Source organism: Apis florea, unplaced genomic scaffold, assembly GCF_048593485.1.
Source record: "Apis florea isolate Af1SG1 unplaced genomic scaffold, ASM4859348v1 contig_3036_pilon, whole genome shotgun sequence".
NCBI classification, from domain to species: domain Eukaryota; kingdom Metazoa; phylum Arthropoda; class Insecta; order Hymenoptera; family Apidae; genus Apis; species Apis florea.
Window position 1 is genome coordinate 812,041 of NW_028256694.1, and position 26,621 is coordinate 838,661.

General features: G+C 43.6%; 1 protein-coding gene and 1 long non-coding RNA gene across 5 annotated transcripts in view; both read right to left on the reverse strand.

The window, feature by feature from the left end:
• The window catches only part of LOC105737020 (uncharacterized), a 32,280-nt gene extending 26,005 nt beyond the window's left edge, over nt 1–6,275 (reverse strand). Inside the window, exon 1 of the long non-coding RNA XR_001112997.3 lies at nt 2,067–6,275. This is a non-coding gene — a long non-coding RNA (uncharacterized LOC105737020). The remainder of the gene's footprint in view (nt 1–2,066) is intronic.
• A 161-nt stretch (nt 6,276–6,436) lies between these two features.
• bi (T-box transcription factor bifid) overlaps nt 6,437–26,621 on the reverse strand; it is a 90,235-nt gene continuing 70,050 nt past the window's right edge. For 3 of the 4 annotated variants that reach the window (XM_086908115.1, XM_086908114.1, XM_086908112.1), the window contains 3 exons: nt 15,079–15,225; nt 14,025–14,101; nt 6,437–7,636 (listed from right to left, as the gene is read on the reverse strand). In XM_086908115.1, coding sequence (XP_086764241.1) covers nt 6,814–7,636; nt 14,025–14,101; nt 15,079–15,225 — 1,047 coding nt within the window. In that variant the 3' untranslated portion in view covers nt 6,437–6,813. The remainder of the gene's footprint in view (nt 7,637–14,024; nt 14,102–15,078; nt 15,226–26,621) is intronic. The other variant, XM_086908113.1, reaches the window with a different exon arrangement.

Below are 26,621 nucleotides of genomic sequence, written 5' to 3' on the forward strand. Positions count from 1 at the left end.
CGAAATAATCTCATTTTTGCTCCGAACGTTGGTTAATTAATTCTGTTTAGTTGGAAATAGGCACGGCAAACAACTTGGACGAGCAATTAACGCCTGACCGTGGTAAAAAATCAGCGGGAGACACGGAGTGAAAGGATCGGTGTCAGCGGCGGCGATGGATCGATTGCGTTGCATTAATTGACCATGAAAATGGAATGTCACGGCTCGTAGATTTTCCAGATTAGGCATTGCCGTGACTACCGCTCGTTTCTGTCCACGAGATTATTGCCATATTCTCGCCGACGTGCCCGACAGTCATCGATGCATTTTTTAATCGTGTCACTCGTTGCGACACCAACGTGGAAAATCTGTTCGATCGCGCATTATTTTTATCCGATATTTAAATTTCACGCGAGCATGCATTTTGCATTTGTTTTACCCTCTCTTCGATATTACAATTATTTTTTATACCCTTTTCCTTCACTTGTTTCAATTTCGTCCACCCTTCTCTCTTTACTCGACACAGTTTCTTAACATCGTTAAGATTTTTGAATTTTTATACTTCTTAGTCTTAGTCGAAAAATTTTTGGAATATCATCTCTTGCATAAATAGTTTTCTATTTTGTAATGACAATTGAATCCGGAACGCGGCGTAAATTCACGCGCATGAAACATTCATCGCGCTCGAGGATAATCGAAGGAGGTTAAGCATGCGACGAATTCGCCCCGGCAAGCGTTTCAAACATTTATGGATTAACATTTTCATCACGCGACGCGTAGTTCGTGCAAGGAGAGCGGAAAAATTTATTCCATCGAGTCAAGACATGGTTGCTGTAAATTTTTTACAGAGTAATCGTAAAAAACCTTCACCGCTGTGAAATAGATTCCTTTTATTTTTATTCGAGTCGATAGAATAAAAAAAAAATCTTCGAAACGAAAGGAAATATTCGTACGGAAAATATTTGCGATATTTCGATACTTGATCTTGAATTATCATGGCCCCCGAAGAGAGAACGAGGAAGCCATTAAAAAATTTCAACATCAACGATTATAGTGGTCGTTCGTTTCGCAAAAAAATTGCAAAATTAATGGAGAACACCAGAGACGAACACCGAGTCGATGTGTAAACGGAGATTTCGCGATTACGTTTAACAGTTACGTGTTGCACACGTTGAAAAAGAAAAAAAGTTCGCAATTATAACTCGCATCAATAAAGCCTCTTTTCTTCATCTTTCTCACGAACGGAAGTTTGATTCAAGACGATGAAAGCACTTCGTGAAAGATGAGAGATAATTCATCGAACGTTTCAAACAGCTATCGATAATCGAACACGTACGTTCGATCGATTATCAAGAAATTATAAAAAAAATATATGCATACCTCTTCTTTATATAAAGATCAATATTCCTTTTAATTATCGATAATCGTAACAGGTTGCAGAATCTTGTTGAATTGATTAGATCTTCGTATCGTTATTGTTGTACGTTTGAATTCGATATAAATCGAATATAGGTTCGAATAACCAACTTAACCTAAAAAAAAATTTATGTATATTGTTCGCCGAATAATAAATGACAATGATTCGCTATACGTACAATCCGCACGTACAAATATCCGTGACGATGCAATATGCAAATATTCCTAATCGAATTTGCACAAAGTTAACAAGCAATCCGAAATTTTCGCGGGAATGATCATCCTAATAACAATTTCCTCGTTATTGCATCGTTCACACTCACACCTACACTTCTACTACTACCTACTATACACGAAATTCATCGCAGAGCATTTTATTCTTTTTCGTGAATTCACGCACGAGAATGATTTTGCCTTTCTTTCTCTCCAACGAGCTCATACGCGCGCGTGCATGAATTATTTATACTCACGTAGGCAGCTTGTTTACAACGTGGTCGCGATATTTCGTAGGTAGAAAGAAAAGGGGAACCGTGGAGTCGCACGTTTCCGACAAAAATGCCTGCTTACACGATCCCGGCCGGTTCTAATTATACAATCACGCAATTTGTACGTTCACGTGCGATTAAGTCGTTAACTTTTATGGTGGGCAACGGAAAAATTAAGAGACTTACCCTTTCTCCCGAGGTACTGATTTTTGAACAGGCCGATTTTCTTTATTTTATCGTCGTATTTTACGCAGGCCGAACGACCGTATCCACAACGCGACGACAACGATTACCAAGCTACTTATTGCGTATACCGAAGATCAGTCACGTGATTGACATTGATTATTAAATTCGACACCAGATGGTACACTTTCGCGTTGCGTCATTCGTTTGCGCGCGTACGAAATAAAGTGAATCTTCTCTGGCTTTGGTGGTTCGTTATTTAGGTCAACTTCACCAATGGATTTCCGATACTGTGGATTACCATTTTCTTGTTCCTTTTGCCGAGACATCGATCGCTTGCCTGGAACATGAACCCGATGAAAGTAGCCGGTTCATCGACTCTGATGTATCAAGTGATTTCCCGTTACGGAACGAAGCACGAAGCAGCTTCTTCGGTAAGTCAATGCTCTCAATGATCTTGTCAAATCTCACTTTTCCACCTCTTGATTATCTTGCATTCTATACGTATATATGGATTCGACCGAAAAATTAACAAAATGGATTATGGAGAAAAATGAAATTTTTACGAAACTTTCGAATCGATTAATATCATAATAAATTTCATAAAATAACGATGCATTGCGTTCATCTTGCTCGGTATATTGCCTTTAAAATATTTCCCTCTTTATCGCATCTATTTAAAATTAATATTTTTCGTGCAAAATATAATTTCTGTATTCACGATTTTGGGGGAGCAAAAATTACAGAGAAAAAAGTCAATTTTATATTTTTAAATTAATTATATATATATAATATATATATATAATTCTTAGCCACGTGGATCATAGAGGGCGTTTCTGGGAGGTAGGAGCGAAGGAGGGGCAGACTGAGTGGGTGTACAATATACAATGCAAGCCACGGAATATCACGGATTCTCGTGTTAGTTTAGAACGTTTCGATTCTCCTCGAGTTACACTTGTTCTTTTTTTTTCTTTTTTTTTTTATTCATTTATTTTATTGCTTTTCTCTCGACAACGTGTTTTCCTATTTCTCTTCCTTTCTCTCTCTTTCTCTCTCTCTCTCTCTCTCTCTTTCTCATTCTCTCTTTCTCGCATTCTCGCTAAGCACACACACACACACACACAACACCGCGCGCACACACGCAACGCGCTTCGAGAAATAACCGCAATAAAGATACGGAGAGAAACAAAACGGGATCGATGGTTGAGCAAGATTCTCATGGAACTTCAATGGAAAGATCGCAATTTGTCGCAGGGCCCCGTTACTCGACGATACGGCCCTGACCCGCGCCCCGAGTACCGCGCAATTCTATCATTTTCCAAGTCTCGTCTAACCTTCGAATTTTATCGGTTTCGTCTCTTTCGCGCTTTTTCTCGAATATTTCAACGAATATTTTTCTTTTTTTCGTTCTTCGAGACGAGGAAGCGACATTTTCACTTAAATAAAATTTCCTGTGCGATTTCGTTTCGAGAAAAAAAAGTGGTCACGACGTTCCGCTCGTTTTCCTCGAATCATCTCTATTTTTGCTACAATTTTCGAATTTTTCTTCGCATTCACATCGAGACAATAACACGATTACGAGGATCTTAAGCAACACGGAGGAGTTGAGGAAAACGTGTCTCCGTCACGGGAACGAAACTCGATCGGTCTGCGAGTTCAACGTTGTTAACCCTTTGATCTCGATTCTTTTGTTCCGAAACTTTGTACTTTAATAATAAACCGAAACTTTTTAATTTCAAAATTTTTTAACACCATTTTTAACAAGCTGTCGTTGAAGTTCTCTCGATGATATATTTTTTCTTTTATTTTTTTATAACTGCGTTTTTGAACGCATTGAAGGAAAAAAATTTTGGAATATTGGAATATTTCTTTTGGATGCGATTCGTACGTACGTACGTACGTAAGTACAAAAGAACGGAATAAATGGATGAAAATGTGAGGAAAGCGATTAAAGAAGAAGAAGAAGAAGAAGAAGAAGAAGAGAGAAAAAAAAAAGAATGGAAAAAACATTTAACTCGTTTATTTAAAATTTTAAATAGGAAAAAGAAATATTTTAAAAGTCATTATAATGACAGTTTGTAACTGGCAAAATAGCATCGATTTAAAAAAAAAAAAAAATAAAATAAAATAAAAATAAAAGAAAGATAGGAACAGATATATAAGTATTCACATTATTATACACGATAAACACGACGGAGGGAGGTATCACGAGTTGTTTCAATAATAAAATAATAATAATAATAATAATAATAATAATAATAATAATAATAATGATAATTATTAATGAAAAGAGCCCATCGAAGAATGGGTCATTATTAAATCCGTAAGCAACGCTTTATATAATAGGTTCGTCGATCTAATCTCACGGTTCCACCATTTCGTACAATCGGAACGAAATATACATTATACGGTATACATTTTTACATAGAAGTAAGTATTATCTCGATTATCGTTAATCACAACGAACAATTCGCGAATCAGCCGCCAACATTTCATTCATTCGACAGATCGATCGAGACTAATTACAACTTGGCATTTTTACACGGTAAATAGTAACAAAAAAAATTTCACAATTTTACAACTACGATCCGTCCCGTATTTCCATAAAATAGAAAAAAGGAAATGCTGTCAAAGGGAGCGAAGCTTCAACGAGAGCTCGCTCTCGTTCGTAGAGATCACGAACGCGAAGAGAAATAATTTTTACATTTACGCGTCGTTATTACATTACTTGTTGTTACTCGAAAACGTGAATCCCAATTGCATGCACTTTCTCATGTATCTCTGTTGAATCAACGCTCCAACCAATAATGATCGTCATATCCCTCCCTCGGCCTCCATCGATCCGATCAATCCGATCGAGAAATCTGATCTCACCTCTTGAAGAATCCGAGAATATCATCGATCAAAGGGTCAACCGAATCGCGGGATCCAAACTCCTGGGAGTTTCGGGAACGGCACAGGTCTCGGAGTCACTTTCTCTCACGATTGGTTCGCCCTCTCTTCTTGTCACCGAGAAATGAGAAACATCGATGTTCGACGACGACGATGACGATTCCCGCGCGAGTAATCTACATCGATCGATTTGTACAAACGCAAGGAGGGACGCAAGGGGGTGGGAAGGGCGAGCGGTGTTCCATTTTCGAAGCAACGACGTCGAGAAGAGATGGATGAAAGCCCCGAGAGAGATCTTTCGACGTGTCGTTCCGATTCAATTTCGAAACGTTCGTGAACGAGGCTGCCCATCGTGGCGTCCTCGTGTGCGAATCCGAGGAACGACGCTCGATTTTTCCGTTTTCTCGCGTTTCTTTTCTTTTCTTTTTTTTTCTTATTTCATCCGATCATCCGACGAAACACGCGACGAAATTCTATAACGAATTAATCGAATATAATTTCGTTCGCGTACTCGAGTTTTACTTAAACTTTCTTTCATTTTTTTTTCTTTTTTTTTTTTTACTCTTTTTCTCTCTTCCTCTCCTTCCTTCTCATCGTCTGTCACTCGTCCGTCACTCAATTCTCTTTTCTTCCTCTCGCGCCAGACTTTCGAGGGCATCGATCGACGCTTGTTGATCGGGCAGCAGCGTGCGTTTATGCGTCTCTCTAATAATTAATACAATATTATATTTAATAATTAATACAGAGAGTAAGTTATTTATATTTATATATATATATATATATATTTATATATATAATATAATATAATATCACTAGGGTACATATGTACAGGGGCTGCAAAGTAAAGTAGGAGTTGCTCTCGTATTGCAATGTCTCTTCTCCCTCTTACGCATACGCACGCGGGTGGAACGTAACGTAACGCTTTATCGTTTATAACCGTATTCGTTCCCTTTAATATTCATTCCTTCCTTCCTTCCTTCCTTCCTTCCTTCCTTCCTTCCTTCCTTCCTCGTTCACTTCATCACTTTTTACCTCACTTAACCTTTACTTCCTCGATTACTTTTCGAGTCGCTTCGAGCGTGGCGCGGTATATTTCTTAGAAATAATCCCGTGAAAAAAAAAATCAATCAGACGTTACAGACGTTCGTATCCTTCCCGTTCCACGCTTCAAGCGGCTCGAAACATCCTTCCTTCCTTCCTTCCTTCCTTCTCCTCCTCCTCTCTCCTCGATCCTCTTCGAGTCGTTCTCGCGGCAACAACGAGACAGAGAGAAGAGAGAGAGAGAGAGAGAGAGAGCTGGCAAGCTCTCCCCTTCCTCCTCCTCCCCCTCCCACTCTCCCTCCCTCCCTCCCCCCTCCGTAAAGAAAAATGTACACCACCAGCACGTTACGCGCATCGTCCTCCTCGCGCAGCGTCCACGAAGGCCGGGGGGAGGGGGAGGAGGGAAGGGGAGGGGGAGGGGAAGGGAGTCCCCTCCCCCCCTATTTTATGTACACACTCGCAAGGGAAGCAAGCCACGGGCACGCAAGGTGACGTGGGCCCCGAGCGAAAAACACAACGAGGTCGGCGAGGGCGATCCCCGGGCAAGAATTGCACTTCGTTCGTATCTCGAGTCTTGTGGGCCCGGTCCCCGGGCGTGGCGACGGATCGCCGCCGCCGCCGCCGCCGACGACGACGACGGCGACGACGACGACCCTCCTCTTCTCCCCCGCTACGACGGCTCGGAGGTCGAGTCCGGCTCCCTCTCGTCGCCTGACAGCCGGTGCTCGGTGGTCTCGGCGCAGGGCCCGAGGATCACCTGCTCGCCCGCCGCCGCCGGGTCGTCACCGTTCGTGCTGGTCACGGGCTCGTTCTCCTGTCACGGACTCCCTCCCCCAGCGTCCGCGTCCCCCCTGTGCCCGCCGGGCGTCAGGCTCGGGCTGCGCCTCCTCTTCTCCTGCAACCCGTTCACCATGTTCTCGATCGACTTCAACTCGCCCGCGGAGCCGGTCGCCCCCCCGGGCGCGAGGCCCGCCGGCGTGGGCGTCGGCGAGCCGGTCGGGGGCCTGGGCGGCGGCGACCTCGGGCTGAGGGTCCTGCTGCCGGGCGTCACCGTCTCGAACGCCGAGCCGTGGGACGGGGCCGGGAGGGTGTACGGGGCGAAACGGTGGCCCTTGAGCTGGTGGAGGGGGCTGGCCAGGGGGTGCGGGTAGTGGGCGAAGAGGGCCGGGTGCTGGGACGCGGCGAGGGCGAGCTGCGCGTTGAACAGCATGCCCGGCGTCACCCCGGCGTGCATCCCCAGGGGGCTGGGGGGTATGAGGGGGCCCGGGCCCGGGTACAGGCCCGGCACGGGGGGGTAGAGGTAGGGGAGAAGGGGCGGGTGGAGCGGCGGGCCGACCGAGACGTCCGGCCTGGGCCCCTCCGAGCCCGCCGGCCCCGGCCCGCCTCCCCCGCTCTCCGACCCCGACGACTCGCTCCCCTCGCCCCTCTCGCTCGTCCGGTCCTCCCTGTCGCGGCTGTGCTCGCGCTCCCGTTGATGGTGCGCCGGGTGCGGCGTGTCCGGGCCCACCACGTCCAGCAGCTTGTCCTCGTCGTCCAGCAGGTCGTTGACGGAGTTGGACGAGCGCCGCTTCTCGGGGGATGCCGGCCCACCTGTCGTCAGACGGGAACCGCCGCCTGACACCGTCAACAGCGCCTGCCTTCTGCAACAACGACGCGGAGTTAGCAATCTTTCTACCACGCTTTTCCTCGCTATTTGCGGCTACGGCTCGACGGCTTCTTTGAAAATCGAGGCGAGTTGGAAGAAGAATTGGGAGGTGTTTTTGAGAGTAGGCATTTTTAAATGTTGATTGGGGAAAATTGTGTGATAAGTAAGCTTCGATACACCATTTATATTACCATTTTTACGTACGAACTTTTGCGTTCGTTTCGAGGATTGTTTTTTTTTTTTGAAAGCGTCCTACGAATATACGGGTATCGTTATTTTCAATATTGAGAAATTTCAAGTTGGATCATCTGGAACAACTCGATTGAAAAATTTGCACCTATCGTTATTTTCAACGAGGCGACGGGATGATCGAAATTAATAGTCGAGTTTTTAAAAATATTGGTATTTCACCGAATCGATACAACTCGAAAACGCAGAGCGTTCGACGTTTCACGATTTTATGAAAGGGTTCCTAACTTTTTCATTAATTAAAGTATACGTTATCGTCCAACAAAAGTTTGATAAAAAGTCAAACGAAACGTCGAAAAATTTCGAGCCGATAAATAATATCGGAAGAAATGTATGGTCGAGAAACCAGTGACATCTTAAAATTTTACGTATACTTTCGACTTATTAACCTTCCTGTATTTAAAAACAAAAACCAAAGAAGCATTTTGGAAATTCAACTCTACGAATCGATATGTAACGATAGATAATAAATAACGCAATGGAAAAATGATTCAACGAAACCAAACACTTTCTTCTATCGAGTGTACACGTGCATGTACAAAAAAATATTCGTCTCCAATTCCAATTCATTTCAACATTACATCGATTACGAAAATTATTATTTTTCTCTCGTCGAAATCGAAGAATCTACGAAACCGAACATCCTTCTCGCTTCTTCTCGCCTCTTCATCCTTAAAAATCACAAATATCGCAATCGAGTAGAAAAGTTTAGAAAAACGTGGAAAAATTACGGGAGGGAAAAGAAGAAAAAAAATTAATCACCGAATCCAACTTGTAATTCCAGCTTTGCCACTTAAAATAACTACAACTACAATGATAAAGCCCTCACGAACGATCAGGATGCAAATCAGCGTATTTCAACGAATAATCTAAGCAAAGGTAAGTATCGTGTAAATCTGAACTACAGCCGCTCGAAAGCCGGATGTAACGAGGAGCTTACCGATACCTTAATACCGTATAATGCGATCAATGCACTGACACAAGCGTGGCAAAACGACGACCAGGCGAAACAGAGGCCTCGCGTTCGCATGCAACGACGGGTGGAAGAAGGAGCAACGATTCACGATGACGTATATATACACATTGTCGGTGTACGGATGAACCCATGAGCTTGGAAAGGGTGTTACTTACGCTCTACGGTTCTCCGGTTTCCGACATGCTCTTAAATACGTTAAAATCAATAATTTACGTGGACGATATGGGATTCTTTCCCCTTTTCCCAACTTACTGGATGGAGATAGGTCGGGCCAATTTTCGAAATTTTGCATTTCAATCATTTGAGAGGTTTGACCGATCGATTTATATTACGCAGAGGAAAATAAAATCCAAGATCAGACCAACTCTGTTCTTCTCGTTCCGTTTCGTATATAAAATTCGTACGCATGTAATCCCACATTTTCCTTTTCCACGCTGCAATTATTTGATCTTCGATTTTTGTCCAATAATAAATACAAGATTTTCACTTGGAATGGAATTTTTCAACGCGAGTAGTTTGAAAAAGAAAAAAGAAAAATTCTAAACGGGATTCGAATAATAATCCCATCGTCCCCCTCTTTCTATCTACGCGATGTTCAACGCGATCCTCCTCCTCCTCCTCCTTCTTCCCCCCCCCTCCTCTCCCCCCTCGTTACGGAAATTTTCATCAAATCCAACGTAAAGTTTAAATTTTTACCCTATCGAAATTTTTAAATTAAAAATCCGGTGCTCTCCGATTATTATTTTTTTTTCCTTCTTTTTTTTTTTTTTTTTTTTTTTCCCTTCTCGTTTCATCTCGTTTAAACATCTCGATCACGGAACGAGATACCCGATGCAAACGCAAATCGCATGATTATCCGTGAAACGTATCTCGTCGGCGGCCGATCCCGCTATTTGCGCTTACACGCGAGCAGGATGAGGCGGGTAATTGGATTCACTAGGTGTGCTTCTGTCGCGTACGCGACCGTTCCAGTTTTCGAACTGGTTCACGCCACTTGCTCGCGATTTCAACATCCTTATCATTCTAAACGCCCTCCATTATCTCTACAACCGTAATCTCGGCGTGCAGCGTCGTAAAAGAAACAACGATTTAATCCGGGTTTTATCCTACGAAACGACGCGTGCAATATCGACGACGCGAGCATTAACTAACAAAACGCACGAGAAGTTCCATTTCCAATTCAATTTTTACCATCTCACCATTATCTTTACGTTTCGAAACGACGCGTGCACGCCATCTGTTTAATTGTGATTGCGTTTCGTTTGATGATTATTTAAAATCATTATTTAATGCGATTGCAATTGTGTTATTTTCGTGTCGTATATATATCCGATATATCTAGAAACGATAGAAATGGGATTAAACAAAGCGTTAGATCGTAATTTCTCTCCGAATTATGCTTGCCTCTCATCAAGTTTCCAGTTATTAATTATGCAGCAGAATTCATGGAGCGAGGAGTGTAATTGAGCTGATTTGAAAAATCGACCGGTTACTAACCAAGATTCGTGTTGTCTTTCCTTTTTCCTCAAATTGTTATTTCTATTATTTTCTTTTTTTTTTTTTTATAATTCTCGACGAGCACCACTTCGGAATAGAATGGTTTAAAAAGAGAATTTGTTTAATTTCATCAACAAACGAGTACTCCCTCTGAAAAACAAAAAAGTATCAATAGATATAAATTGATGTTCCAAAAAATATTCTCTCACTCGCAAAATCCGATCTCGAATCCCTCGATCAAAATCCAACAAACAACGACGAAGAATCTCTCCTATCGATCCGTGGACCCTATTCATCCACCCTTTCCTCCTTAAACCGCCCCCCCCCCTCCCCCGACACAGGGTTGACTTCGTTAGAGAAAAAGAGCGGGTCCCTCACTCAGCATAATTCCCTCGTAATTATCTAGCCAACCTCCTCCTCTGATCGAAGCGTTCAGACACATTAACAATGAAAAAAAAAAAACCTTTCCTCCCCCTTGCCTTTGACGTACGGCGAGGATCAACAATCACTCTCGAACTTGCTCCAATCCTCCCTCGAATGAAACATTTCCCCCGATGATCGCCGGTGAATCGACGACGATCTTAATGGAGAAAGATACGATATATCGTATGATATAACGCGGGGTGATCGGATGGCAAGAAGGGGGATGAAGAGCATCCACGGATGACTCGTTGGGGGGTTGTGATTATTGTTTTCTATCTCTCGAAAACGCAGGGCGGGATTCGAGTGGTTTCCTTCGCGATGATTATTCCGAATCCAGCGCGTGTGGATCTTCGTTTCGAAAGGAGTCGAGAAGAATAAGACGCCCTTCTTTCTCGACTTGTGTTCTACGCTCCGTTTGGATATATTGAAATACGGTTTAAAATTACTCGTTTAGTTTGGTTCATCTATTAGATTCGAACGAGATGGGTTTTGATCGTATGGCATAATTTATTGGCAGGTTTTGTATCACCCGGTTGAATAGTCGAAAGAGATAGGGAACGATCGATCGAAGGAAGATTCGAAAAATAAAGTTTCGCGAATAATAATTTGTATGCCGATACAGAAGGTCAACTGGTTTCTTTCCTTTTTTTTCTTTTATTTCAAACTTCGTTTCAAAGAAACTTCCTTAACTTCCTCATGAAAGTAAAAATTATGATCGATTGGATAAACCCTCTTCTCTTGTGAGAGATAAGCACGGTCGTATTATAAAATCGTCTCATAGAGAGGGCGGGAGAGTATTAAAAAGAACTTTTTTAAATATTTATATTCGTAGAGAAATGCGATATTCCATGTTATTTCGAGTTTAACAAGTCCTTTATTGATTAATAAAAAAAATCTACTGCCATCGATCGAAATTTCAATCGTTACCCGATTCTTTCGACAATTTCCAACGATTCATCCTTGGAAAATCGATTGTTCCAACAAGTTCCAGTTTCACGGATCTATCCGAAGGTTTACAGGTCGATAATTGTCGCGTAAACGCAGCGAACAGCGAGGCGTGGCGATTAATAACGCGAAACCGGCGTGGAAATCTCGGACAGATTGATTCTTCGCGCGGCACGATACGATCGTTCCGGCGCACGCCTTGATAAATGACGTGACAACGAGCCGTGCCCGGGGCCAGTGCTGCCCTTTTTATCTTCTCCCTTTCCCCCCTCCCCCCCCTCCTATTTTGCCCGAGAAAAATATTTCCTTTTTTTTTTTTTCTTTTAACCGACACGGCATGACGAATCGACCGGCCACGCTCCAAGTTCGCCCAGTTAAAAACTTAATGAAATAAACCGCGTCGAATCTTTGTCAGCAACTCGTCGTTCACTCGTTCGTGAGAGAGATTGAATTGATCGAGAATAATTTTTTTTACGATTTATATCTATTAATTTTTAAAACACGATTACTTTTTTTAATTAAACAAAAATTCTTTCTTCCACTTTCAACAAACTTTCCCCCAAAATCGTCCCAACAATTTCGACGATAATTAATTAACCATTTTGTATCCCACGCTATCGATGAGAGCACACACAAGAGAGAGAGAGAGAGAGAGAGAGGAGAAGAAAAAGAAAGCCTGGCACGCCGGAAGTGGTCCGCCCCACCACGAAAACCAGCCTTTATACAGCCGGTTACTGGCTGTAGCGGCGATATAAAATTCAAAGCCACCAAGTGGCACCCTCCACGACAGCGCCGCCCCTGAGCATCAGTATGCTAATCCGATGATTGGCTATGTTCCAACCCCGTTCGCTCTCCTCCTCCCCCTTCTCTCTCTCTCTCTCTCTCTCTCGTCGCCACGACTCCATCTCCCGGCTCTCTGCGGTTTCCTGATGGGATCCGGCCACCCTTAACCGAAACCATAAGCCAAAACTAACCCTTATTCTAATTAGGCGGCGCCACGACGCGGCACCCCCCCTGCTTTGCATATTTTCTCGATTAACCTCGCCCTTTCTTCATCCCTTAGCCGTGTGTCGGGCGTCGCCTCAATTTCCGCGGAATTTCCCCACCTGCTTTTTCCATCCACCCCCTCGAGCATTTATCTAAGGAATCGTCGAACCACCCCTTCGAGTAAATTTTATCGCGTCGGGATAATTGTTTTTTTCTTTTCCTCCCGCCCCTTCTCAAGTAACTAATCATCGAGAGAGTGGATTGGGACAATTATCTCTGATTTGTGTGTCGAATGTCAACACCACGTCGAGCAACACGACGAACGTATTCTATACAAATCGACGTATAGATACCTTTTTCTTTTTAAATTAAATTTTAGAAGGAATTTAGAATCGAATTAATCGAGCCGAATAGAACGCTCGGGAGTAGCCGAAATCGTCGTCGCAAAGTAGCCAAACGATTAATTAGAAGAAAAAAAGAGATCCTCTCCCTTTCGAGAATCAATAGCTCTCGCTATTCATCAGCTCTCGCCTAATTAGCTTCTCGCAAGTCGAGCTGCGGCCGAAAATCCGCCTATCAATTTTCATCATATTCGCGACTCTTTCACCCTTTGACGCTCCAACAGGAAGACAAATTAGCGAGGCTTACGCCGGCTTTCATCGTGGTTAACAAAATACGGCACGGCAGGCTTACGCGCGTTGCACAGCGACTTAACTTGCATCACGATGGAACCCTCCCCTCCGGATGAAATTGAAACGGGGCCCGTCCCTCCCCATAAGCTCGTAAAAGCCGCGATACATTGAATACAAATGGACGGTGGTGCAAATGAGGCCGGGTGAAAGAAAGCCTCCCTCCCCCCCCTTTCCCCTCAACTAGGGGGCCTGGGGGCTGACCCCGAGCCCCGAATCCCCGAGTTCAACCTAATAGCGGGGAGGGGGGGGGGGGGATCGAGGGGGGTCGAGCATGAAAAGCTCGGTCGATCAATTAGGCTTGCATCCAGAAGACAGGAGTTCGGTGAGACTGGAAATCGATGGGAATTCCATGTGCTTTGTCGAATTTTCATCTCGTTTCGGGTCGTAAATCGGGTCTATCGTTATTATTATATTCCACGCGATGGAAGAAATTTCGTTGCTTCCTGATTTTAAGGCGGCTGATTTTAAAAATGGTCGAAGCGTCGTCAGATTCTGATGGAATCTTCGTTGGGACTTGTAAGAATGTTACGAGAAATGGAAAGACGAATGTTTTGTTCTTACGACGAATGTAATATGTATATACGATTCGATGAAATTTTGAAAGCGATACTCACTTTTTCTCGCGCTTCCCCGCCCCCGTGTCCCGGAATCCCTTCGCGAAAGGATTGTTGTCGATCTTCAATTGGGTGATCTGCAACAAAAGATAATAATGTTACGATGAAAGAAACCGTTTGAATGATTTAAATCAAAAATATCAACGATATTTATCCTATAATTGTTACGAATTTTTCACGTTAAACTAATTTACGAAAGAAAAGGGGGCACAAGACGCAACTACTTGAAAATACTTTTTAGATCCAATTATCTTCTTTCCCGGAATTCGTTTTTCAATCATCGCGTCTTCACGAAGAATCCCACGAAACAACGCGAGCGGGATTTCGAGAAGGAGGCGGAGAGCTCGAAAAGATCCGATATCTTTCTTCCAAGCAAGCCGAGATACCGGGAAACGGCGAAGAGATAACGGTGAAGAGAGAAATCGCGTGACGAAAAATCCGGACAAGGCCTCCCTTTTGCGCCACTTCCGGGAATACGATCCTGATCGACGAAAAAAATCGTCGTTCCCTTCTCTCTGATCGAAGAGTTTCCCTCTTCGTTTAGGGACGAACTAGATTTTCAGATGTAACTTGATGGAATTTTCCTTTGGAATATAATTATTCGAATTCAATTTTCAATTCCCTTTTAATCTATTTATATAATTTATAATTTAATCAATTCTGTGTATATACGTTGAAATATACATGGAAAACACGGGAGGGATTCGATATCCTTTCCGCGACGTTATCTTCGCAATTATCGAAACCTCTTTCTCCCCAAATTCTAAAAAAAAAAAAAAAAAAAAAAAAAAAAAAATTCCCCACAAATCGGAGAAAGTCTCCAGACGACGATTTCCACCTCGAAACTTTTTTATCATCTCTCGTGCGTTTCCCTCCCTCGTAGATAAAAAAAAAAAAAAGAAAAGAAGAAGGTCGATCCCCCATTCGAGCAAAACTTCCCTCCCGACGAGGGAGGCCATAGTTCGATCGGAATTCGCCAAACTGTAGCCGGACTAACGAGTTCCCCTCCCTCCCTCCCCCGAGGAAAATGCCGAGGAGAGTAAGAAAAGCTCACCTTCTCGTTCTGATAGGCGGTCACCGCGATGAATTCCGTCTCCTTGAAAACGTAACTCCTGAACGTGGAGTAGGGAAGCTTCAAGATGTCGTTGGCCCGCACCAGGTGAAACCTTGGCTGATACTTGTGCATCGAGTTCAATATCGTCTGGAAAAAAATCATCGGACCGTACATTGGGACAGACTGTTTCAAGCGCAGAGCCCGTGCTCGCAAATAGTCTCTCGTTCACTCTCTCTCTCTCTCTCTCTCTCTCTCTGTTCTTTTATTCATTTCGAAGGGCATTTGGACTGGACGCACCGTTTGGCGACACCGTTGCAAATTTGTGGAATTTGTTCATTTTATGCCTTTTGTTAAAGAAGGTATCGTCTTTCGAATTTTATATTATACTGGTAAAGTTTACCAGAGATAATTGTAAAAATGAAATTTATCATCGGGACTGTACATCACTCAGGATAGATTAGAATCTCGAAATCATCGAACAACTCGAATTTGCAATAATTAAATTTTTCGCGTCACCTTCGAAAGGCAGCCAGTCTCGATTTCGCTCTCTTGCATCATCGACTCACACACGGCGAATATACTACGCGACGAACGACTCGAGCATTCCTTCGAATTTCGTCTTTCCATCGAATCGTATCGCCGCAACAACATTCGTTCGCCAGCACAATTACGCGTGATGGGCCGCGATACAGTAAGCCCGAAAGGGGAGGGGAAAGAGAGAAGCGAAAGAGGGGACAGAAGAGACACGAATTCTAGTCGGAGTTTATCATGCTGCATGGGATTCCGAAAGCGCGGATCAAGAAGATTATTTCGCAAAAGCGGCACAATCGTTGCGTAATCATGCAGCGCCGATCGGGCAAACTCGTTCCAAAGCTCGTCTTTCTTTCGTTCATTCTTTCTAGAACCGGCGTCCACGACGACGACGACGACCATGATCATTTCCTATATACCCGATTTCTCTATTTTACATCACCGACATTATCTTAGTTAGCCTTCAATTTCCTCCACGATTTAAATTATTCACGTAACATAACGTGATCGTTCGTTCGTTATCGACTCGTCTTAAATCAACAGGAAAGAAGAGTAAAAAAAAAAAAAAAAAAAATAAATAAACGAATCTATCAATCCGGTTACCATCCTTCTTTCTCGATTCTCGTCTCGTTAACGTTATATCATCTCGAAACGTTAATGCGAAATTTCGATATTTTTTCTTCTATTTCGTATCGATAACATCTTTCGAAAGAACTTTGAAAATCCATCCGCTCGTAGCCATCCTGTTTTTGAAAAAAAGGAAGGAAAAAACGAGCGGTTTAAGAGCGATTCGAAGGGAGGGGGGGGATAAAACGATCGGCCCGCTTTTAGCCGCGTCTTGTTGCGCCGACGATGCAAATGGCGCGGTAGCAAGATTGCGCGGGACATTCCATCGTGGAAGAGGTGGACGCTCCCCGTCTCGATAAATCTACGTTCCATCCTGGAATCGCGGCAATTACGCCGCGGAATTTTCGTAATGGAGAAAGAGGCCAGTCACTATTTTACAAGCGGTCACTATTTTGTAATGCCAGAAGAGAAACCTTGGAACCAATTTTGATCCTTGCAATTTATATAACTCGACGAGTTTAATCCCTCCTTCTCTTTCTTCTTATTATTCGAAAGGGAGAGAGAGAGAGAGAGAGAGAGAGAGAGAGAGAGAGATCATGATGGATCATTCTTCGAAATCTTCCAGTGATAATTATTCAAAGAGGGAGACACGCACACTTTTATATTTTAATTCGTTTCGTTGGTGTATTTAAATTCGTTCGTCTAGACGGGTAAGGAATAAACGAAGGTGGTTTATAACGAGGCTGCACCGTCTATGACAAGTATATAGGATGGAGAGAAATTATGGTAATTTCGAGTGGAACGGTTTAAGAAGCATCGGCCTTCTTCACCGTTTTCTTCAAATCGAATCGATACGCTATTATCTTCTCGCTATCTTGTTCAATCGTACATAAATAAAGAGGAATCGTATAAATCCAATTATATAGATCCGATACGAAACCAATCTTAACTAATAGACCATCATCCGATATTAGAACGAATATTACTACCAACAATTTCAACTATCGATCTCGATCGAGTTCTTTCACATCTTTGAAATTTCCTTGAATCCAAACACTTCCATAGATTTTTCTTCGTTATTTCTCCACGATCCATCGATCTCGATCGATGAGTTTTTTCACATCTTTGAAATTTCCTTCAATCGAAAGACTTCGATAGGACTTTTTCCATTATTTCAGAACGCGTGCAAATAAACGTCGAAACGTCGTTCTCTAAGATCTCAAGCCGACGAGTTGACACCTTCCACGATAATTGGACTCTCTATTATTATTCCTTGCGACTTGCGCCTAAGCTAAAAGCCTCTTCGAACCGACTCCAAAAGGAAACCTCGTCGACTTTTAACTACCCAAACACACGAAATACGCGAGGATGGATCGTCGGTTGAAGGGAGAGAGATAGGAACGAGCTCGATCCACGGAGACGATAAATAAAAACGGTGGAAATGGCCGGGCGTCCGCCATTATGCGCGGCTCGCCGCAAAGGGGAAATAATTAGCGCTGCACGGCTGATAACGCCGGCCAATCTAGGCGTTTGTCATTAGCCTATCAAACCCGAATACCACGCTCCTTCTATGCCTTCGCCTCCTTTATGCCCGGCCTGGCATTCTCGCCCAGGGTTAAGCACGGCCGTTCTTCCTCTATCTGTTGGACCTTCTGCCCCGACACGCCTACGGCGCCGTGGAAAATATGCGCGAACGACGATCGCTGCAATTAGTAGCTTCCCCTCTCGAGTTTCTTTCGTTCCTCTCTCTCTCTCTCTCTCTCTTTCTCTCCTCTGAAGGGATTGTTTCGGCTTTTACGGACGAGAGAGATTGCCGAAAGGGATCGATCTCTCTCTCTTCTTGGAAAGAGATTAACCGTATTTATATTTATATTAAGAAGACCGCGACCGATCGAGGTAACAAGAGTCGCTGGAATTGTAATTACGTTACATAAATAAAAGCAAATTGCAAATGGATGGCGACTGTATTTCTCAATTAACAACAAATCTTTCTGTATAGCGAGACACGAGTTCTTAACTAGCCAAAAATCCATCGAAAACTTTGCGTTGCATATATTTATTATCCAATTTTGGGGACAAGAAGTACAAGCGCTGACACGAGTCGTTTGATGGCCCAAGAAAGTGGCGGCCGGGATTAATAACGGAGTAAAATTATTCCGAGAACACGATAAACCCTAAACTCGAGCCCCGTCACCCCCAAAAACCCGAGGAAAGGGCATCTCTCCAACGACCGGCCACACCTCCCAACGATGCAACCAAACCTTGCAGACCTTCACCTTTCCAAGAGAAAGAGAGAGGAGAGAGGAACGACGACGACGACTTATGTACGTAAGTATCGTGCCGCGTGAATTGACCGGCGAGATAAAGGGGGGAGGGGGTCGAGGAAAGTGAGAGAATACCGTGGCCGACACAGAAGCCGACGCTGCTAATGACTCTGTCCGCGGTAATCTCCGGCTGTTATCTGTCCTGGCTACCTGGGGCCCACCTACTTCGAATCACGAACGCTGCACACGCTTCCACAACCTCGTTTCCTGCCCGCCTCGTCTCCGGCTAGTGTGTTCTCGGGTTTGATCGACTTTTTTTCCTTTCTTCTTCAGCGACGTGGTGGATGAATCGGAGGAAACGAATTTCGTTGGAACAGGTTTCTTTCTTCGGCAAAATCGATCCTGATCAACTGGCAAATGGTACGAAGATGTAATGTCGGTGAGGAATTCGTTGAGAAAGAAATAGAGAGAGAGAGAGAGAGAGTACAACATCGCACCTGTTGAAAAATTCGCAAAGCGTATCCGAATTCTCGAGCAAATATCCTCACAGCGGCGAGCGGAAGCTAAGAAAGCCGAGAGGATAGATGGGGAAAGGAGAAGAGGAAGAAGAATACCTCAGAAATCCGTGTGCACCGCAAACTAACTGCGCACAGTTGCCTTATGTACGGAGTCTAAGTAATCCTCGAGCCATCAGCCAACTTCTTAACCCTCAAAGCGAAAAGGGGCCGCCTCGAGAGAAGAAGGAAGCAACGAGGAGGAGGGGGAGGGGCTCCCTCTTTGTCTCCGTCCGCGCGAGTTTCCGCGCGGAAAGGAGCCAGCCACGTCGATGGACGTGGTGGAGAACCTGGCCGGCAAACCCTTTCGTCGTCGCCCCGCGGAGAGACTTGTTTGCCCTTCTGTAAGATCGGTTGACCAAACAACGCGACCCAACGCGTGTCCACCGTGGACAATCCCTCTCTCACGGTATCCTTTGTTGGCTCAAGGAACCAGGCTCGTCGAGTAGGATGCTGGCAAGTCCTCCTCGGAGGATTAAAGGTTGCTCGAGTGTTTGATAGGTCGCTTCGTTTCATTCGTCGAGAATTGTCGCCCCGGGCCAATTGTTCGTGGGAAATGAATTTTGTCCCGTTTCCTTCGATCGAGCAAGATTCGAGGATAAAAAGGAACAAGAGAGAGAGAGAGAGAGAGAGATCGATTTACTTTCAATCGATTCAAAAAGAATTCGATATTCCTTTAAAAACCCAAGACGAATAACGCGAAACTCGCCAAACAAGATCCAATCCTCCGCGTCTCTAAATCCGGCAATTAAATCTCATTCGTGAAGCCTTTTCTTGCTAATCGAAAGGATTAACGGGGGGGGAGAGGGAAGGGGAGGAAAAAAAAAAAAATACCGAGGAAAATGCCGGAAAGAAGCTGGAGATGGAGAAAGAAAGGCGAATAAATCCACGGGAGGAAGCAGCGGCGGAGGGGGAGGGAGGGAGAAAAGACGTTAAGCCGCACGCGTGGGTCATTCGGGGTGGGGAACAGTGGCGCCGCCTCGGCAGGAAGCGGCAGAGAAGCGAAGGCAAGGCGTGTGCGGAGGGTGTCCTCCGTGTGTCGGGGGCGTAAGAAAGAAAAGGCGAGGCGAGGGGGTGGAACGCGGAAGAGAAGGAGAAGTGATGGTCGTCCTGGTATCGACCGGCTGAGAAAGGGGTGGATTTTTCTACCCCTGGGCGGAGGACCAGCGTTAGAGGGACGTGTTCTGGACTCGATTACGACTAGCCCACACCTCTGGATCGCCAAACTCCACGCTCTCTCTCTCTCTCTCTCTCTGCTCCTTTTTCTCGAGCTTCGATCCGATTTTCTTACGTCTCTTCTTCCTTTTTTTGAGGGGAGGAAGGATTTCCGATTTCATCGATGTCGCGATGATCGAAGATAAAATTCAGCTTGTTATTGATCTTCTTCTTTGAAAAGGATAATTTCAAGCCGCTTGTCATTGCTTGACTCCTTTCGGTTTGGAAATATCGATATTCGATTCCGCGCCCGACTTTTTACACCGAATATTGGTGTATCGGTTATTAGCTACTTAATTATCCCGGAATTTATTACGGGTGAAATCGATAGACAAAATTAACGCCACGGCTTTCGGTTTCAATTCGACACGTTCCGAACGAAACATAGAATTCCGGTATGCCAGTAAATTTGAAGATCCAACATCTCTCTTCGAATCTTCTTAACTTTCTCCAAACTTTTGAAAACGATCGAAAAAACCGACTCGTTGAAGTTCGCTCGGGTCGAAATTCGACCTCTTGAAAAAGGCTAAACAAAAACCGTTTGAAAACTGCACGATCACCGCCTAAATGGAATAAAGAATCAACGGTGAAGAACCGTTGCGTCTTCCTCGACGCAAGAGTAATTCCGGGCGGAAAGAGCGATCGGTGAATTTCTAAAGCGAGGATCAGATCGCCCGTTCTGTCCCACGCGGCGATCTGAATAGAAGAACGGCGCGAGTTAATCGAGGTGGGCAAACTTCGACACTGTCTCGGTTCCCCGGAATCCAATTAATCCCCGGATCGGATCTAAGTTCGGGGAAGCGGCGCGTGGGAGCGCTCGCGTTCCCCTTCCTGGAACAAATTAGAATATACGCGGCTGTGACCGTGTCGAGAAACAAACAAAAATTGTCATCCTATCTTACATTCCAAGTGATTGATTTAACAGGTTTATGAAATTAATTTTTCCTTCGTTAATTAAAAACGATTCGGAAAAATCGTTGAATAACAATTTTAAAAATAAAAAAGCGTTATTTAGTTATATCGTACAGATTTCAAAAGGAAAAGTAATTACCGTGAATCAAACTGTTGCGTATCGTTGTTTCGTTTTACCACGATTAACTTTTATTTATTATTATTATTATTATTATTTTATTAAATCGACGCGTTGCGCGTCGAAAAATGTACAAATATAACGCGACAATAAAAACAGAAACCTCTAAAATCGATCGTTTGTACCCGCATATCATCGATACGCTTATTTATTCAATACGAATCACCAAATTACCCCGAAATTTCTTCTTTTTCCTAAAAATCGATAAAGTTTAAAACTCGTTTTTCACAGAATCATAATCATCATGAATCGAAAAAAAAAAAAAAGAAATAAATCACCGAGAAGAGGGTGGCTTCGTCCCTCAGGAGAAAAATACAACAATTCTTGGTCGCACCCTTCCTCCGTGCCTGTCTCGTGCGCGGAGAGAAAGATCCGCAAGAGGGAGAAGAAAGATGGATCCTGCCGGGCTTTCTCCGCCACTTTGCCCGGCCGGAAGCTAATTGGCCCGAATCGAGGGTGGCTTTTCCATCATCCGGTTCACGGCATTATGGCCGACTCGCACGTGAGCCGCCCGACCAATGGGAACGCGAGTCGATGCGCTCGGTGTTCCTCGCTCCTTCTTCCTTCCTTCGCCCCGATTCCGCCCGATCGGACGCGATAAAAACGCGATCCACCGCTCGACAAACGTGTCCTGTTATCGCGAGAAGGGGTTCTTTTCTAATCCACTTTCGTCGAGGTGGTGTTAGAAAATCAACCAGAATTAGGGAATCGAGGCGAAGAGAGGCAGAGAGAGAAAGAGAATAAATTGCGTTATGAACGACCCGCTCGAACGATAATTCAACGATAATTACTGTTACGATTATTATTCTAAAATTTCGATCCGATTTTTCTATATTCCAAACTTTTGAAATGAAACCAACGGTCAGTCGTCCAGATCATCTTGAGTGTACGCGAGGATGGAATATTTTCGTGGAATAAGCCGCGTTCAGAAAGAGGATCTATCTATCTATCTATCGGTGAATTAAGGGGGCGGGGCGGGGTGTCGAGTCAGAGCGGGTCACGATAGTAGTACCTATTTACTTTCATTCAATGATCAAAGAACCGCGTTGGGCCGATAACGGTTATCTGGCCGCGGCGGACAGTGGGCCCATTCAGCCTCTTTTCGATTCGAGTCGCGTGAATTTCCCTGCGGTTTCGAATACCGGCTAATTAATCCGGCTGATATTTTTTAATCGAATCAAATTGTCCAATTCGAGGAATTGGAGAAGTGGTCGAAACAGGTGGTCGACGATGATTTTTTTTTTTTTCTTTTCTTTTCTTTTTTAACGAACGAAGAATTTTTCGAACGAGAACGAATGAATTTTGAATAATTCTATTGGACACAGAATATCGGATAAACATTGTTTGCTCGTCACGGCTCCCCACACGAGAGCCGAAGGTGGCTGAATAAGTCGATTAGCGAATCGATTGAGGAAATTGATAATAATGAGGATGTGAAACGAACGATTCCACTCCGCCTCTCCTTTCCAGATTAAAATCGATCCAGTAGTAGCTCGTAAATCTACCAACTTCGATCGATATCACTTCAATCCCTCTCTTTTGTCAACCTCATATCCTCCTCAACTCCGTTTATTAACCCTCCTACCAGATCCTTCATTGTGCACCACAATTACGCCATATAAATAATTGCCATTTAATTTGCCTATAATACAAATCCTCCTTTACAAACATCGTATTAAACCCTCCCACGTTGTTTTTCTCGATTCCTTTTCCAAGAAACTCTCCAAGAAATTTACCATTATAATCAATATCGTGTTGACGTCTCACCGACGATTTCCAAAACAAGAAGAAAAAGAAAAGAAGGGCGAAGAAAGGAAAAAGTGGAATTCGAACGAGACTCGTCCTCTCTCTGTTCGAACAGCATCCAAAGAGAGAGGAGGAAACACGCGGAAACACGCCACCGATCGAGGATCCTTTTGAGAAACGACCACCCCCTCCGGGGGTGGGGGAGGCCTTTGCGCCGTGAAGAAAAAAAAAAAAAAAAGGGAAAAAAAATCGGGCGGTGGAAAACGTTAAACGGAAATCAGCCGTCCGTCCGCTCACAAAGAGGCGGCGGGTTCCTGGCCGGGGGTGGCGGAGGGGAAGAAAAACTCTTTGATGGTTGGGGCGCAGAGACACGCTCGAAAAGATGGAAAACGGCCGCGGAGGGGTAAAGTGTGAAATTGCCGCCGATGCCACGAAATGGAAAGTAGAGAGAGAGAGAGAGAGAGAGAGAGAGAGAGGAATTTCTTCTCTGTAATTCCTGTTCCGTCGCGAGGAGGGAGGTGAGGAGGGGCTGGCTTTATCCTTGGTTGATATCGGAAAAACGGTTGTCGAGCAGAATTTCCAAGGCGTAGAGATTAGGGTGTAGAATTTTCGAAGATTTTCGAGAAAGAATCGAAAATAAGGATATTTTCTCTAACGATTCCAAAGGACGAAGAGTTGGAATTAAAGAAAAATACGCGTACGTAGAACGAAACGCGTTTGTAGAATCGTTTCTTTCCTCGAATTAGTATTGCGACAAATCGTTAAACCTCGTTGCTCGTTCAGCTAATCAATTACAAATTTATCCTACAACCGAATAACGTAGCACGAAATGTCACGCAAAAAGTAAAGGATCGTTCGTTATCGTGACTGGGTGACAAACAAGATAAAACACGGTCGCGTACACGATTGTTACGAAACTACTTTTACCAATTTCATTCTCGTTAAAAGGAAGGCGATTAAAAAGAAACTCTGTCCTCTCTCCTAAATCGTGAAATGATAAGAAAGAGAAGATGAAGTTAAAGTCACGTGGCGAGGATACGAAGTTCAAAACGTCGTTGTTCAATTGCAACAACGAACAGCGTAGATCCATCGATTGATGTTAACTCGAATCTTGCGATAAGAAGATTAAAAATATTCCATCGAATCGACCGTCTGAAGGAAAAAAAATAAATAAATATACATCTATCAACGAAGAAGAATACTCTCTAATCACTGTAACAATAACAAGTGAATATTAAATGGCCTTTCGTAAAGAAAGTGTATACCAAATTTTTCCTCCAAATTTAATAACCAATATTCTTCCATCCGAGAAGAGGAAAATAAAAAAGGACGAACAGATATCATTCGAACGATTCTCATCTCCAAATTCACATTCTCCATTCCACGAACGTGTGCTTCCCTAATCGCGCGCGATTTCCATAACGATTTCTCTCTCTCTCTCTCTCTCTCTCTCTCTCTCCGCTCGAAAACACCGGCCAAGCTTCCTTCCAACCCCATTTTCAATCGAGGATTCACAGGCGATCAACAATGGTGCTGATTGAAAGCAATTATCGGACCTTTCTTCCTCCTACTTTTTAACTTACCGCCGCGGTCACACCCTTGTCGCTCGCTTCCGCTCGAGATACCGCCAACCCTGTGATTTCTGCTTGGGGTGACGGGGTCAAACGTGGTAAAAAAAAAAAAAAAAAAAAAAAGAGAAGAAAAGAAAAGAAAAGAAAAGAGAAAGGAAAGAAGAAAGGAGGGGCGGGGGGGAGCAGGAGGAAGAGAAAAGGAAAAGAAAGAGAGAGGGGAGCGAAAACAAGGGAGGAAACGAAGGAGTACAGTGAATACAGTGCCACCCCCTTCGTTTTCGGCCCGCGTCTTTGACCAACCCCGCTAATCAAGCCTTGCTTTTTTGCGAATACAAACGAACCCTCTGCGATATTTTTCTCAAGCTCGGCGAAACCAAAACCAACCAACCGCTGCTGACCATCGTCGATTCTTCGCACAGCGGGGGTGAATTCCGGGGGTGTAATTTGCGGAGAATGACGGTTAAATCCGTGGTGGATTTAGGAGGAAAGAAGGAATTATTTGTCATTACTCGATAATATTTTAACGTTTCTTCTTCTTCTTCTTCTTCTTCTTCTTTTTATCAACTATACTTTTCCATTTTATTCTCGAGTGATGACGAAAAGCATTGAATGAATCGATGAACAAATAAAAGAGAATAGAAGATTCGTCAAGCTGAAACCTTTAAATATCACGAATATCACGAATAAAAATTTCTGCAAGGGAATTAAATTTTCCAAAAAAGTTTCGATTCAATATCGAGGCAACTTATTCGTCGCCATTCTAAATACAAATTCGCAAGGCAAATTCTTTGAAAAGAAGAAGAAGAAGAAGAAGAAGAAGAAATAAAATATATAATTCTAAAAATAAGGTTTTTACTTTCCGAAATAATTAAGAAATAATTATTCCCGTCACCGCAATAAATTCATTAAAAGGCAGACAACCGCGTCGGGATCAATGACGATCAAGAAGGAAAAGAAGCAGCCGTTCCAAGCCTTTCTCGCTTATACTTCTTCTATTCCCGACATCCATCGAGAACAATTTTATTATTCTTTCTCGTGGCAATAAAACTAAGCGGCGATGTTAAAGATGGCAAAAGAGGACGCGATAAACCTAACGATTAACCTTTCCCTGTCGATCTACTACTACCGACAAATTTCCATCGACAAAAAAAAGAAGAAAGAGAGAGGGAGAAATATAAAAGAATACGATCACAGCTTCCTTATGAGAAAAAAAAAAAAAGCTCCGCTCTCGCATTCGACGATAATTTAATCATCGTAGAAATCGTGTGATCCCCGAAATGGAGGGGAGAGGGAAAGAAAAAAAAAAAAGAAAAAAACTGGTGGAAACGATCGATAATTAAAGCGTTGACAAGGCGTTGCTTTTTGAAGATGATGATGAGTTTCGTAGAATGAATGAAGATAAACGAGGAGAGTCGAGAGTTTGTATTATGTGGAAACGTGTGTGTGTGTCTTTTTTGTTTCTTTTCTCTTTTTCTGAAGTTATATATATTAAACTAGAAAAAAAAAAAAAGAAAAAAGACTTCAAAGCCGAACAGTCGGATTTCATGGACGAGAGAGAATTTATCGGAGGAATTATCCGTGACCCCGGAGAGAGGAACGGATAACCTCCAAGGTTCGGGACTCTCTCTATCGTCTCTAATCTGGTCTCAATAACTGAGACGTTGGCTTATTTCTCTCTCTCTCTCTCTCTGGCGATCGAATATTATTCCAAGTATCGCCGAGTTTCACGAATTTCGTCCTTTTAAACAAGATATATATATATATATATATATATCTCGATCGGGAGAGAAAAGAAAAGAATTTTACAAATGATACATCCAAACTTATTTTCCAAACTGGATGCTATTCAAAGAAAAGTGTCTCTGCCTCGTTTCGAAAAATCCTCTCGAAAACTTCGACGACTTCTGCCGGACGATCGAACGAGCGAGCGGTGTTTAATTAGACGTGTTTGCACAGGCGTCGAGGGAGTGGCGCGAAAGGTGTCCACGGGCCCCCAGGAAGCGCG